General features: G+C 47.4%; 1 protein-coding gene across 2 annotated transcripts in view; it reads left to right on the forward strand.

Annotated features, from left to right (window-relative positions):
• The window catches only part of MFGE8 (milk fat globule-EGF factor 8 protein), a 158,199-nt gene that overhangs the window by 67,553 nt on the left and 74,897 nt on the right, over window positions 1-15,749 (forward strand). For both annotated transcript variants that reach the window (XM_030189697.1, XM_030189698.1), the window contains exon 4: window positions 13,547-13,660. In XM_030189697.1, coding sequence (XP_030045557.1) covers window positions 13,547-13,660 — 114 coding nt within the window. The remainder of the gene's footprint in view (window positions 1-13,546; window positions 13,661-15,749) is intronic.

Raw genomic sequence — 15,749 nt, forward strand, 5'->3', positions numbered from 1 at the left:
AGGTGGAGGGTTTGAGCTTGTTATAGAGTGAGGACAGTATAAGGCAATGCATTTTCTCTGTGTTAAGATTCACCTAAACAGTATTTTAACATAAATTTTGTTAACAGCGTAACAATAGTAAAGTAACCAAGAATAAACATAAATACAATAAATGAGGTAAACTTGAAAACAGTAAATTGAAACCTGATAATAGAACTACCATGAAACAGTATAAAAAATGTACACATTTAACAGCACTGGAATTCAGTTACCAGATATAATACAGTTCCTTCCAAAAAGCTTACAAAAGTACACATGTTCACCAAATATGGAAAAATGTACCCGTAGCATTGTTGCAACGCCAACAGTCTTCCGTGGCTATAAATGGAAACATCTTTTTCAGTCTCTCTGGTGTATAGTACTATCTTGTTACTATTTTGTATGTATTTTCCTTAAGCAGCACACAGATGGAAGCTTTTTTAAGTTCAAGGAATATCTCTTTCTTTCTTGTTTCTCTGGTGTTGTACGTCATGCAAGGTCTGGCTTCTTGGGGTTTCAGTTTAACTTATGGTCACTTATTCTGTATTTGGCATTTGTGTTCTTTGTGCACGACTGAGCATTAATTTTCTATGTTGCATTTTGCAATAATTTGACTTGTGCAGTTTTCCCGATAGATGTATTGATATTTTAGGGGCCCACTATAATATTTATTTTATGATCCTCACTCTAATATTCCCTTATCTCTTGTTTGTCTGTCCTAATTAGATTGTAAGCTTTGTCGAGCAGGGACTGTCTCTTCATGTTCAAGTGTACAGCGCTGCGTACGTCTAGTAGCTCTATAGAAATAACTAGTAGTAGTAGTAATTTCAGTACAAAATTTTGTCTCTGATTCATCAAATGTTTTATGTCATGAATCCTTGGTATGTTTTGCAAGTTCTGGCAGTGTACTGCCCAGAGAGGAGGTTAAGGTCAGAGGCTGCAGTGCATTTGTTGATTGACTGTTTGGTGGCTGGTCCACTGTTGTGGAATGCCTAGTTGTGGAGTGGAGGAGTAGCCTAGTGATTAATGCGGTGGACTTTGATCTAGGGGAATTGGGTTTGATTCCTACTATAGCTCCTTGTGACTCTGGACAAGTCAATTAACCCTCCTTTGCCCAAGGTATAAATAAGTACATAATATGTAAACTGCTTTGAATGTAGTTGCAAAAACCATGGAAAGGTGGTATATCAAGTCCCATTTCCCTTTCCCTATTCGAGATTCTACATGGAATGTTGCTACTATTGGAGATTCTAGATGGAATGTTGCTGCTATTGAGATTCTGTTGCTACTATTTGAGATTCTACATGTTATCAATAGAAATCAAACAAAATAAAACATGCAAACCTTAAGAGTGGACTAACACGGCTACCACACCTCTCTACTTAAGATTCTACGTGGACTGTTGCTAGTGGAGGAATAGCCTAGTGGTTAGTGCAGCAGGCTTTGATCCTGGGGAACTGGGTTTAATTCCCACTGCAGCTCCTTGTGTCTCTGGGCAAGTCACTTAACCCTCCATTGCCCCACATACAAGTAAGTACATATCTTGTGAACCACTTTGAATATGGTTGCAAAAATCACAGAAAGTTGGTGTATCAAGTCCCATTTCCCTTTCCCTATTTGAGATTCTACATGGAATGTCGCTAGTGGAGGAATAGCCTAATGGTTAGTGCAGCAGGCTTTGATCCTGGGGAACTGGGTTCAATTCCCACTGTAACTCCTTATGACTCTGGGCAAGTCACTTAACCCTCCATTGCCCCACATACAAGTAAGTACATATCTTGTGAACCACTTTGAATGTAGTTGCAAAAACCACAGAAAGTTGGTGTATCAAGTCCCATTCCCTTTCCCTTACCAGGTCAGCTGCATCTATCTCACTTGTTTGGGTTTTTATTATGTATGGTTTTATTTTTTTTGTAATCTTCCTAGGTTTTTAGGTTGGCTGTAAATATTTAAAGTAAATAAATGAATGAATCCTGCCCTCACATCCCCAGAATTTAGTTTCTGTTTCTGCAGGACAGCACTCTCTCCAACGAAACCCCTGCTGCAGGACAAACTGTTTCATATATTGCCTTACTGAAGTATGTGAACCATCCATGGGGCTCTAAGGTGTGCTGCACAATTCAGTTACTTCAGTCAGGCTTGAGTGCCAGAGGAGGAGGAGGAGGATGCAGCCTGACCTGCAGCGCTTTCAGCTTTCATCCTCCTCCTCCTCCTCCTCCTCTTCTTCTGCTCTTAGCAGATTAGGCTCCAGAGGAAGGCAAAATATTTGAAATAGTTTATCCTGTTGTGGAGAGTCTATGGAAAAGGGGAGAATACCACAGAGGGTAGAGAAAGAGGAACTAAGTTCTGGGGAGGAGTCATGTGTCTTGGGGGGAGGGGGGGGAGAGAGGTTCTGCTCTGCCTGGGAGGGAGGGAAAGAGGTTGAATGTGTGCCTTGAGGGGGCCCGGGCTGTGTTTGGGAGGGAGGATTGGATGAGCTGGATATGCGTGTGCCTGGCTGGGGCAAGAGTGAGATGGATGTGTGCCTGGGAGGGGAGAGGGTAAATGAGAGGTGTGTGCCTCAGCAGGGACTATGCCATTGAGGGAGAGGGGAGAGAGAAGCCAAGCTTTGGAAAATGTGCAAGGGGAAAGAGAGGGCTTGGAGGTCAGGAGAACAAGCTATAGGGGGTTAAGAGAGGGCTATGTTGGAGAGAGTACCTTAGGGGTTATGACAGTATGTTTCAGGTGGTGTTTGAGAGTTCTGTGGATGTTTATGTGCAGAGGAGGGAAGAGTATTTGAGAGATATGGGAGATGGAGGTTTGAGAGAGAGAGGGAGAGATGAGCAGCAGCGGCCGTGAAAAACAAAAAAAAAAAATGGAAGTGCGGAGCCGCGGCAGCATCTTTCAAGAGGCTCCTTGAAATATCTCCATGTGCTTCAAAATGGAATGGCCATCAGAAACCTGCCTCATTTTACAAGGCAGCATAGACAGAGACGGGTCAGTTCTAATTTATGATGGGATCATACATTAGAACTTAGTACATTACATTAGCTTTGCAGTGTTCCCGTTTCTGTTTGCTGCGATCTAGAGAAACAGTTTTTGTCTTGCATCTGCTGTGCAGTTTGTTTACCATGTTCTCCGCTGAGGAATCGATTAGACTCAACAGCTAGTTCTAGGCTCCAACTTTCATGGAAACTGGAAACGAGTGCATTGACTATGAAACAGGAAATTATTATTCCATTGAACAATTTGTATTTTCTAGCAGAGCTCCTCTAGTTAGTAACTTGTTTTTTAAAAGATGTTTTACAGCTGTGCCAAGGACATTTTCTTTTTAATACCCAGGGCAACCATAACACAAGCAATGGGCAGAGTCCCAGAACTGGAGTTGATACTTTGCTAGCATGACTCACAGAAGCTCAGTCACTGCAAATACCTGGGAGCTTATTCACTCTCTGCAGACCTTCAGTCTCTGTCTGGGGGATAATGAACCAGCAAACCAAACACACCCAAATAGCAAAACCTTATTTAATCCTTCAAGACTCTAGAGAAGCCTAGATAGTAGCGTAGGCTGCACCAGGTACTTCATATCTGCTGGGAGTGAAAAAAAAAATGCAATTTCCAATTTTTTGGCACCAATAGTTCTGGCCATTTGATTTAAGGTGAAGAAGGACAGGTGGAATTTAGAGGTGGCAGATACCTGAGAATTGTGTTTATAATGGTGGTTTTAAACTTTTATACCTCCATTTTTCCATAACTAAAAGTATGTGCACCTTAAATAAATGTCTGATGTTTGATTTATAGATTTCTCACCTAGTGAATGTCTTTTTTTTTTTTTACTGTGAAGCAAATATAGAAAACGAGTAAAAAAGCCCCGTTTCTGATGCAAATGAAACGGGGGCTAGCAATGTTTTCTTCTGTGTGCATGTGGGAGTGTGTGTGTCCGTGCCCTCTGGCCTCTCTCCCCTCCCCCCTCTGAGTCCTTCACTGTTACAGAGCCAGCGATTTGATTTCGTGCTCTGCTGTTTTCCTTCACTGACTGTGTTACAGAGAGGGCGGGGCAGACACTCATAGGGAAACCGGATATCTCGCCCCCTTCACACTTCCGGCTGGAGGCTTCATAGAACGTTGGTGTTGCTTTTTATATAGAGAGATCTGTACTATGTTCTATTGTATACTAGTAAAAAAAAGCCCCGTTTCTGATGCAAATGAAACGGGGGCTAGCAATGTTTTCTTCTGTGTGCATGTGGGAGTGTGTGTGTCCCTGCCCTCTGGCCTCTCTCCCCTCCCCCCTCTGACTCCTTCACTGTTACAGAGCCAGCGATTTGATTTCGTGCTCTGCTGTTTTCCTTCACTGACTGTGTTACAGAGATGGCGGGGCAGACACTCATAGGGAAACCGGATATCTCGCCCCCTTCACACTTCCGGCTGGAGGCTTCATAGAACCTTGGTGTTGCCTTTTATATAGAGAGATTTGTTCTCCTCTGGACCAGAGAGCTTTACAAAATCCTCTTTCACTCCTTTGCACCCTCTCGATGGAACTAGTGTAACTCTCTATATCAGGGTCTGAAACGTTGTTAAATCCGGAAACTGCTGCCAACAGAATACCTCTGTGAAATTACTTCTGTGTGCCAGGAAATATGACAGTCAGTCCTGATGGAAGAACACTGTCTTCCATTTACCTTTTGGTTACTGGTTATAATTGTTACCATTTTCTTCTGGGATGTCTCCATTTTTTTATAGCTCACTTTACACCATTTGAATCTACTTGATCGCTTCATTCTACACAGCAGAATCTCCCTATCATACCGTCCCATCTCAACATCCATTTTCTTCACTCAACGTGTAATTAAACTCTGGAATTCAGTGCCAGAGAATGTGGTTAGCTTAGCGGGGTTTAAAAAAGGTCTGGACGGCTTCCTAAAGGAAAAGTCCATAGACCATTATTAAATTGACGTGGGGAAAATCCACTGCTTATTTCTGGGATAAGCAGCATAAAATGTATTGAACTTTTTGGGGGGATCTTGCCAGGTATTTTTGACCCGGATTGGCCACTGTTGGAAACAGGATGCTGGGCTTGATGGACCTTTGGTCTGTCCCAGTGTGGCAATACTTATGTACATTTAGACTTCACGAGACATGCATGCTTTAGTATGTTCGTGCCTTTTCTTTGAAATGGTTTGCCTCATGATATACATTTAGAAACTTCCTTTAAAAAGTTTATAATGGCCTTAAGAGCTATATTTTAGCCAAGCTAACCCGGTAGTACTTATCCCGTGGCCTGGGTCTCACCTTTGTGTTGCTTTTGTTGTACTTCTTGAGTTTGTTGCTATCCTTCCTACCTTTCATCCCTTAAGTCAGTGATACCGTACTTATAACTGTAACCTACAGAAGGCTTCCTAAGCTTGTTTTCTCTGCCTTGTATATCTTTTGCATTTTCTGCAGACTGCTTAGATTTGCGAAGATAAGTGGTAAATAAAATACAAGTTAAGTGTGAAATGTACTATGGAGCACAGGAGTAGCCTAGTGGTTAGTGCAGTGGACTTTGATCCTGGGGAACTGAGTTCGAGTCCCACTGCAGCTCCTTGTGACTCTGGGCAAGTCACTTAACCCTCCTTTGCCCCTAGTACAAAATACGTACCTGAATATATGTAAACTGCTTTGAATGTAGTTGCAAAAACCTCAGAAAGGCAGTATATCAAGTCCCATTTCCCTTTCCCTTAAAGGTGAGTAGAGAAGTGCCTCAGGGATCGGTGCTGGGGCCGATTCTGTTCAATATATTTGTGAGTGACATTGCTGAAGGGTTAGAAGGTAAAGTTTGCCTTTTTGTGGATGATACTAAGATTTGTAACAGAGTGGACATCCCGGAGGGAGTGGAAAACATGAAAAAGGATCTGAGGAAGCTAGAAGAATGGTCTAAGGTTTGGCAATTAAAATTCAATGCGAAGAAATGCAAAGTGATGCACGTAGGGAGTAGAAATCCACGGGAGACGTATGTGTTAGGCGGTGAGAGTCTGATATGTACGGACGGGGAGAGGGATCTTGGGGTGATAGTATCTGAGGATCTGAAGGCGACAAAACAGTGTGACAAGGCGGTGGCCGTAAGTAGAAGGTTGATAGGCTACAGTGGTGGAAATAAGTATTTGATCCCTTGCTGATTTTGTAAGTTTGCCCACTGACAAAGACATAAATTCATATACTTTCCACAATGTGATTTTCCGGATTTAATTTGTGATGTGCTATCTCTCACTGTTACCAATAACCTACCCTTCAATTATGGGCTGCTCATGTCTTTGTCAGTGGGCAAACTTACAAAATCAGCAAGGGATCAAATACTTATTTCCACCACTGTATATAATATGTAAGCCGCATTGAGCCTGCCATGAGTGGGAAAGCACGGGGTACAAATGTAACAAAAGTAAAATAGATACTATTGGAGATTCTACATGGAATGTTGCTACTATTGGAGATTCTACATGGAATGTTGCTATTCCACTAGCAACATTCCATGTAGAAGGCTGCGCAGGCTTCTGTTTCTGTGAGTCTGCATTATGCATTTGTCTTTAAATGGAGGAAACAGAGAGAGTGGTACTGCAACGAGCTGCGACACAGGCTGAATGTGCAGAATTTAAACAGCAGATTGCGGAGACAGAAGATTGCATGATAAAAGTACAGGAGAGAGAGAGAGAGAGAGAGAGACTGTCAATATGAAAGATTTAGACTTTATCCTTCAGAAATCAGAAGCACTGGAGAATGCCAATAGATGTCGGAACTCAAGGCTGCTGAATTTTCCTCGCGGGCTCACTCTCTTCCAGATTCTGTATAGGTCGTTTGCAAACTAATTAGCTGATTAGGTGCCAACAGCCAACTGTTGGTGTTAACAAGCAATTGACAGAAATTAGGAGTTGCACGCGGATCTGCCCTACTCCTTGTTCTAGAGCACGGGCGCCTAATTTTTACAGCACGCAGCTTCAAAGGGGGCGTGGCCATGGGAGGGGCATGAGCGGGTCAGGGGCATTCCCAGAAATTAGGTGGTGTTATAGAATTACCTGGATTTGCACACCTAAGTGCTATCCATTCAGCGTGAGCACTTACACCATCCTTTGGCAAGTGTAAATGATCGTGGCCAAAGTTCGGTACGAAATGCATACTGAGCTAGTGTTCTGTAAAGGTTGTTGTACACAGAGCGTCTTTTACAGAATACTAGCTTAGCACGGATCATCCTGGTGTGTAACTTCGGGTGCCATTTATTAAATTACCCCCTATATTCGTTAAACACCACTGGCTTCCCATTGATAAGCAGATCATCTACAAGGCTCTTTGTTTGACTTTTAAGGCTTTTAGAACTGGCCTTCCTTCTTATCTCTCCAACTTTACCATTCCATATTCTCTGGCCCGGCTCCTCCGCTCTCTTATACCCTCATGATCAAAAGCAAACGCCGGCGCTAGAAGCTGTTAGCGCCATACTAGCACCGGAGTTTGCTACCGCCCCATGATTAGAGCCCTCGAGCACGTGAAACAACGCGCTCGAGGGCTCTTTGCGCAAGTAGCATGCTAATGCATGCTAAACAGGGCTCAGTGCATTCATCGCCAATGATCAGCGGCCAGCGCGCCAAAATTTGGGTCGCTGGCCGCGGCAAACCTTACGCTAGCTCCGAGCTGGCGTTAGGGTTTGCAGATCATTGGGGAGGAATGGTGAGCACTGTCCAGCATGCAGTTGCATGATGGCAGGCCCCCGTTCCCCCCCCCCAAAGCAAACCTGCCAACAAAGGGGCTGGAAGTCCGGTGGACCTCCGGTCCCCCCGACGATCCCACCCCCAGGTTCAGGGAGGGCTGGAGATCTGGTGGGTCTCCAGCCCTCCCAAACCCCCAGAAAATGGTCCCTGGTGGTCTAGTGGCTGCCGGCCAAGCCCCCTCCCACCCAGCGAGCGACTGGGGGGGGGGGGTTGCTGAAGGTCCAGTGGACCTCCAGCCCACCCCAACTCCCCCCCCCCAGCGTTGTCCGACCAATCCCTGGTAGTCCAGCGTAAAAGACAACCCCCTCTCGGCCTTGGTTGGAGGAGGGACGCAGCCTGCCTCCCTCCTCTTCCTTGGGTTGACGCTGCCGCAAAATGGCGGCGCCCAGCCCCGCCCAGTGCATCCTGGGATGTGCTGGGCGGGGCTACAGACCATGTAAGGGTGCGGTAAAGCACAGCGCTGTTCCAGCGCTATTTTAGAGCCCTGTTTGGAACAGCGCAGGGCTTGTGATCATCTGCCTGTTAGTGATTATCACCTTTACCTCCCAAGTCTCGGAAACGCACAGAATCCACCACACACAGTTCTTTCTTCTTTGCCCCCCCCCCTTTTCACTGGAACTCTGCGCCCCTTTCTATCCGAGCTGAGCCCTCTTTTAAGAAGTTTAAAGTTGCTTTGAAAACGTGACTCAACTTTCAATTCTGCCTAGGTTTAGGTTTTGCTCTTCTTTTACCATTATCCTTACCTATTTTGTGCTACCTCCCTCCTTTGTTTTGTGGATCTTACTCTTTGGTTTGAGTGCTGCTTTTCCTATTTAAATCTATAGTTCCTTTCCTTTCTGATTTTGTGTTAATTTTTTAGCAGTGTTCACCACTGTGATATGCAAGTTAGTTAATGGTCGTATAGCAAATCCTAATAAACGTATCTGCACTGGAAATGTTCAAAAAGTTTGGTTCTGTTCTCAAGGTTCCAGTGGAATCGGTTCCACATTTTGACTAAAGCGCACTGTTTCCCAGAGTCTAGGAAGAAGGAGGGTGTTGGACAGATATCCTCCTTAGATATGGATAGTTTGGAATTAACTGATTTTGTTCAAAGATCTGATTCCGAGCTTGTTGTCTCTACATTATTAATAATTTATGTGTTAGATTCAGACAGGGCGTGACTCCTTAAAATGTATTTCCGAGCTAAGGTACAAGGTTTTGTTTTTTACTTGTCTAGTCATTTACCACCACCCCAAATTATTATGTATTAGCCACCCACAATTTGGAGTGATAAAAGGCTAGGAAGGCCACGTTTGAGAAGTAATGCTCTGATACAGCTGCTTATATACTAAAATTGACAAGCTAACAATTCATTTGCAAGTTATTTTCCATTTTTACTGGGTACTTTCCACAGAGGTCCATATAGTTCTCTTTTTCCCAGGATCTATTTCCCTTATGTTATTCCCCTTAAGTTGTTAAACCATGTTACCTTGTTTATGAGGTTTTTATGAATTCTCCTTTCTCTCAAATGCCTGCACACTTTTGACACTTCTCTTTTCCCAGAACAAAGGGTGTCTTCAGCATCTCATAAGTTTCTAAAGTCACACTGGCTAGATAACTGTTTATTCTTTTGGGCCCTCATGATCAAAAGCAAACTCTGGCGCTAGAGGCTGTTAACGCCATACCAGTGCCAGAGTTTGCAGCCGACCCATGATCAGAGCCCTCGAGCGCCTGAAACCGCACTCGAGGGCTCTCAGCGCAAGTAGCATGCAAATGCATGCTAAACAGGGCTTCTAGTGCAATTAGCTTGCAAATGCATGCTAATTGGCGCTTAACGCATTCATCCCCAATGATCAGCGACCAGCGCGCCAAAGATTGGGTTGCTGGCCGCAGCAAAATCAACGCCAGCTCTGAGCTGGCGTTAGATTTTGCGGATCATTGGGGAGGAATGGTGAGCCCTGTCCAGCATGCAGTTGCATGCTGGCAGGCCCCCCTTCCCCCCCCCAAGGCAAACTCGAACGGGGGGCTGGAGGTCCGGTGGGTCTCCAGCCCCCGAAACCCCCAGAAATTGTCGATCCATCAAGGGGGGGGGGGGGGCTGGAGGTCTGGTGGGTCTCCAGCCCTCGAAACCCACGGCCCCCCTACCTTTCTGTTGGAGGAGGGACGCAGCCTGCCTGCCTCCCTCCTCTTCCAGTCAGTTGTAGCCCAAAATGGCGGCGCCCAGCACCGCCCACTGCATTCTGGGATGCACTGGGCGGGGCTACAGACCATGTAAGGGAATCGCTCCCTTACATTTTGGGCTACGACTGACTGGAAAAGGAGGGAGGCTGGCAGGCTGCGTCCCTCCTCCAACACAAGGTAGGGAGGCCAGGAGGGGGCTGGGACGGGGCCAGGGGGGTGTCACGACACCACGGACCACCAGGGAATTTAAAGACAACGCTGGGGGGAGGATTTGGGGTGGGCTGGAGGTACACCGGACCACCAGCCCCCCCCCCCCCCCCCGTCGATGGAAGAACGATTTCTGGGGGTTTCGGGGGCTGGAGACCCACCGATCCTCCAGCCCCCCCACCCCCGTCGCTGGGTGGGAGGGTGGGAGAGGGTTTGGCCGGCGGCGACGGCCACGATGTTTTCTGGAGGTTTGGGGGGGGGGGGGCCTCGTTGTTCGGGCCGCGGGCCAGGCTGTTTGACAGGTTTGGGCTTTTGACAGCCCAGACCTGTCAAACAAGTGCGGGAGGATTGTGCTGAGCGCATGCTCGGGCGCAATTCTCCCGCACTTCAACATGATAATCAAAGATAATAGCGCTGCTTAGATTTGCATGCATTATCTTTGATCATCGATGCAGAAAAGCCCTGCGCTGTCCCGGTGCTGTTTGGAACAGCGCAGGGCTTTTGATCATCTGGGCCTTAGGCCCTGGTCAGACTCATGGCTGTGCCCATATTCTACAGTTTATGAACTCCAGAGTTCCTGATGTTACCAAATATACACAGAAGAAGCAAACATAAATTTAGCTGCTGTTCTGAAACTTGGGGGTTTAATTTTTCCTAACATTTCCCTTTAAATGTTTAGTTAAACATTGGGGGGAGTTGGGGGGGGGGGGGGCTTGTTGCATTTTCTTTGAAGCACAGCAACTTTCTTTCTTTAATTTGTACAGCGCTGCGTAACCCTAGTAGCGCTCTAGAAATGTTAAGTAGTAGTAGTATGAATGGTAAAACTGAAGAGGTTCAGGTTTCTGTTAACCCTTCTGGGTCTGTATATACTGGGACTAGCTCACCTATAGAGTAAAGGGGGTGGAGGAATTGCAAGGGTTTTTTTTTTTTGTTTTGTTTGTTTTTTTGCCACTCCTACCTCTTAGTCTAATTTTCTTCTTTTGTGCTTTTTTCCTGTGAATTTTGTAATTGGATCTCCCTCCAACTGTGGACTAGTTTAGGAAGACTCGGAAGAATAAGATCTCTGTTGTTTCTATTTTATTTTTTTTTACACTTGGAAGGATAATACGGGCATTTCTTTTTCTGTAACAAGTAGAGGTGCTTGAATAATTTCTATTGGAGAGTAAATAAAAATAAAGGGGCCGATATTCAAAGCAGTTTAAACGGCCAGGAGAGGCTCCTGGCTGTTTAAATTGCTTGTTTCCAGGGCTAACCGGAGATATTCCGTGGCACTTAACTGTACAGTTCTGCTGAACATCCGCTCTAACCGGCCATGCCGAAACCGGCTAGTTTGTGGGTGGTGCGGAGGCGGAGTTAGGGCAGTGCAGAAACCTAGCTGGTTAGCAGAGATTTTCAGTCTGCTAACTGGCTGAGCAACCTCATAAAGTTAGGACAGAAAAAAAGGCTGTCCTTACTTTATGCAGCAAAGTCAACTAGGCACCGGTTTGCAGGTCCAGCTTAACCTATGGACTAGGTGAGGCTGTGGTCCAGGGCGCAAGTGATAAAGGGTGCCAGACACCTGGGCCATTGGTGTCACTGGCCTCATAGGTTAAGCCAGTGGTTCTTGTTGCCCTGTCTTCTCCCCTCCTCTCCATAAAACCAGTGCTGCTCCCTCTTCTTTCTTCAACCCCCCCCCCCCCCCCACCAAGTCCAGCACTGCTTTGTCTTTTTCCCTCCCCTTGGTCTGTTAGACCTGCTTTGTTTTTTTTAGCAGCCCCTGCAGCGATAACAGGCTGCCTGAGCCGGTACCGGATCCTTCCTTCTGCCACGTTCTGCCCCTCTGAAACAATTTACTGGGTACGCGAGGGTGGGACGCGGCAGAGGGAAGGATCCCGTGATGGCTCAGGCGGCCTGTTATCGCTGCAGGGGCTGTTAATGAAAACAAAGCAGGTCTGACAGAGAGGGGAGGAGAGGACAAAGCAGTGCTAGACTGGTGGTGGGGGGGGGGGGGTTGAGGAAAGAAGAGGGAGCAGCGCTGGTTCCACGGGAGGGGGAAAGGGAGGCACTGGTTTCACTGGGGGGAGGGGAGCTTCTCGACAGGGAGGTTTGAGGGAAGAAGGAGGTTCTGGACTCAGGAGGAGGTGCTGGAGGGAGGGGGGGGGCTGAGGGAACAAGAGGAAGAGTTGGATTCATGGGGGATCTGAGGGAACAAGAGGAAAAGTTTGTTGGACTCATGGGGGGCGGGTGCTGAGGGAAGAAGAGGTTCTGGACTCGGGGGGGGGGGGGGGGTAGACTTAGAGAACAAGAGGGATAGGTCCTGGACTTCTGGGGGAGATGGGAGATGTGCTGAACCCATGGGGGGGGGGGGAAGAGGGAGGGAAGGGGATGGGTGCTAGATCTGCAGGGGTAGGGGTATAGGATAGATGCCAGTCTATGGGTGAGGGAACTTGGGAAAGAGGAGGAAGATGACAGAGCATTGAGGGGGGGGGGGGTGTTGCTGGGCAGATGGGGAGATGATAGACCATAGGTGGATAGAGAGAGAATGAGTAAGAGAGAGAGAGAGAAATACAGGATCCACAAGAGATTCAGGTACACAAACTCTGATGCCAATTTGTGATTGGGGGAGGGAAGGCGGAATTGTGGAAGGTGCTGTAGGGGGTGGGAAAGGTAGAATATGGGGTATGGGGGTGCAAAAACAAAAGTTGGACCAGGACGCCACAACCTCTTCAGCCAGCCCTGCCGGTTTGAATATTGGCTGGTACCCAGTTAATTTCTGGATCATGGCATGAAGTGCTGCCATCCCCTACCCCCCTCTCCCCCCCCCCCCCCCCCGGCATTTGTACAATTCAGTAAAGAAAAAAAGGGAGTTCAATTACACAGTTCTGAGGAAATAACACAAAGGAAGGCCACAGGGAAAATGTCTACTGGATGATCCATCATTCCACCAGGGCCGCCGAGAGGGGGGACAGGGGGGGTAAAATTCCCTGGACCTGGGCCTCCAAGGGGGGCCCGGCGCCGCAGTCCCCGGTCTCACATGTCTGCCTCCACGGCTCCTGGCCCCCTTCATTCAAAGCGGCAGTCGCAGATCGCGTCTCTTCTGGCTTTCCCTCCTTGTGTCCCGCCTTCGCGGAAACCGGAAGTTACATCAGACGAGGGCGGGACAAAGGGAGGGAAGGCCAGAAGAGACGCCATCTGCGACTGCTGCTTTGAATGAAGGGGGCCAGGAGCTGTGGACTGCAGCGGCGGGGAGGGGGGGGAGGCAGGGCGGCCTTGCCCCGGGCCCGGCCTAGTCTCTTGGCGGCCCTGCATTCCACCGTCCATCTGTTGAATACAAGAATTGACTGTAAAAGCATTTCTGGGAATACAATAGTGGCAACACTTTGCACCCATCTATTCACATTGCCCAGCTTTTACATTGTTTGTTCTTCATATTAATTATCACTCTCTCTCTGCCTTTTTTTTTTGTCCAGGTATGAATGAATGTTCCACAAACCCCTGCAAAAATAGTGGTACCTGTCAGAATCTTAGTGGTGACTATACTTGTAAATGTCCCTCTCCATTCATAGGGAAGAACTGTCAGCTTCGTAAGTACCCAGTGACAACTGGAAACAACTGATCATATGGGGGGGGGGGGGGGGTAGAAAGCTTCAGGTGGTTGTGACCTAGGTCATAGTTCTCAAGTGGAACACATAAATGTTTAGAGTATCTAAAATCATCAAATAGAAAGTGAGAAGTGAACCAATGACTCCAGGGAAACCGAACTATGGTGGTAAAGGAAATAACTTTATTCACAGACTCGACACAGTACTGTGTTTCGGCCACAGGCCTGCCTCAGGAGTCTAAAATGTAAAAACAAAAAAAAACTTATAACATACATACAAACATTGTATATAAAAAAATGAAAAATAATTTTTAAAATGTATGCATTTTTAAGTGATTTTAAAATAACTTGTAAAAATGTATGCACAATTATATTACTCTAATTTTTAAACAACAATTATAAGTACAACATCCAAATATTATGCACTTTCTATCTGATGGTTTTGTCTTTCGTGGGGGTTTGCGTTCATCCACTCCAGTGGGTTGCCTGCTCCTAGAGTATCTAAAATACCAGCACTTATGGGCCCAATTATTCAGCTGGCGGCAATCAACCCCGTAAACTTAATGTTGGATCATGTCTGGGCGCTAGCATTGAAGTTCCAGGTTTGTGGAGCCTAACACGATAGCCGCCGAGAGAGGGGGGGGGGCAGGGGGGACAAAATTCCCCGGATGCCGCAGTCCCACCCGCCCTCCGTCGTCGACCCTCTGCGCCCTGCATTGAAATCGCAGTGTCACCTCCGTGAAAGCAGCGCTGCAGGCAGCAGAACGCCTCCCTTCGACCCTCCTTCCCTCCCTGTGTCCCGCCCTCGTCTGACATAACTTCCGCGAGGGCGGGACACAAGGAGGGAAGGAGGGCCGAAGGGAGGCGTTCTGCTGCCTGCAGCGCTGCTTTCACGAAGGTGAGACTGCGATTTCAATGCAGGGGGCCCAGCCCGGTGGCAGACGGTGGGGGGGGGGGGGGGGGGGGAGTGGCGGCGACCTCTGGGGGAAGTGGACGGGGGAGCGGCGGCGGTGACCTCGGGGCGGCAGGGGCAGGGCACCGGGGGCGGCCTTGCCCCGGGCCCGGCCCAGTCTCTCGGCGGCCCTGCCTAACACATAGCCAATTAAGTGTGATATTCAGCACTTAGGGGTCCTTTTATTAATCTGCGGTAAAAAGTGTCCTGCGATAGTGTAGGTGCGTGTTTTGGGGGTTGCGCTGGGACAGTTTTTACTGCATTTGCAAAAAAGGGCTTAATGGGACAATTGATCAGGGCATGCGGTAAAACTGAAACCAGCACGCGCCTAAAACCGGCCTGAGCCCTTAACATTACCCGTTGATCTAGTGGTAAGGGCTCACGTGCTACGTGCGCAGTGACCGGTCAGCGTGCACCAACTGCTGATTACCTCCAGAATTGCGCATGAGGGGAAGTAAATAAATAAATCAGCCAGGCGTTATGGGCGCGCGGCAACTCTGAAATTACCACCAGTGGGAGCAGTAGCCTGGCGGTAGACTTATTTTGGCGCACCTTGCGCATGCATAGAGTCTTACATGCCTCTGTAAAAGGGCCCCTTAACCGGGTTTTGGGCATTGAATGAAGTTAGGACTGACTTTTACGCAGTTCTATTTTTGCAGTTAACCTGGCCAGCTAAGTGCTGAATATTGACAGTTAACTAGCCAAGTGGTGACTGCCCCCGGAACGCCCCCAAAATAGCTGGCTTTTACATACACACTAACCAGTTAAGTGCTGCTAAAAATGACCAGTTAGCTTCAAACAGGCGATTTAACCAGCCAGGAGCCATTTCTGGCCATTTAAATCGCATTGGATATCGACCCCTACATGTTTAAGGGTGCAGTGACCTGTGAAAGTGCCAGCAGGGTGCCTCAACACTATTCTATAATGGTGTGCTTAGCATACAGTACATAGTGTGTAAATGCAAAGGGTGGGGCATACACACGAGCGGAGGATGAGTCGGGATCCCAGTTGTGTGTAACTTGCAGAATACTGTAAGTTATGCACATACCTGCTGCATTTAAGTGCTTACGCTTAACGCTAGCAGTGTGGCTGGTGCAACTGCAGGCGCGTAAATCTTAGG

The sequence above is a fragment of the Microcaecilia unicolor genome, chromosome 1 (assembly GCF_901765095.1).
Source record: "Microcaecilia unicolor chromosome 1, aMicUni1.1, whole genome shotgun sequence".
NCBI lineage: Eukaryota > Metazoa > Chordata > Amphibia > Gymnophiona > Siphonopidae > Microcaecilia > Microcaecilia unicolor.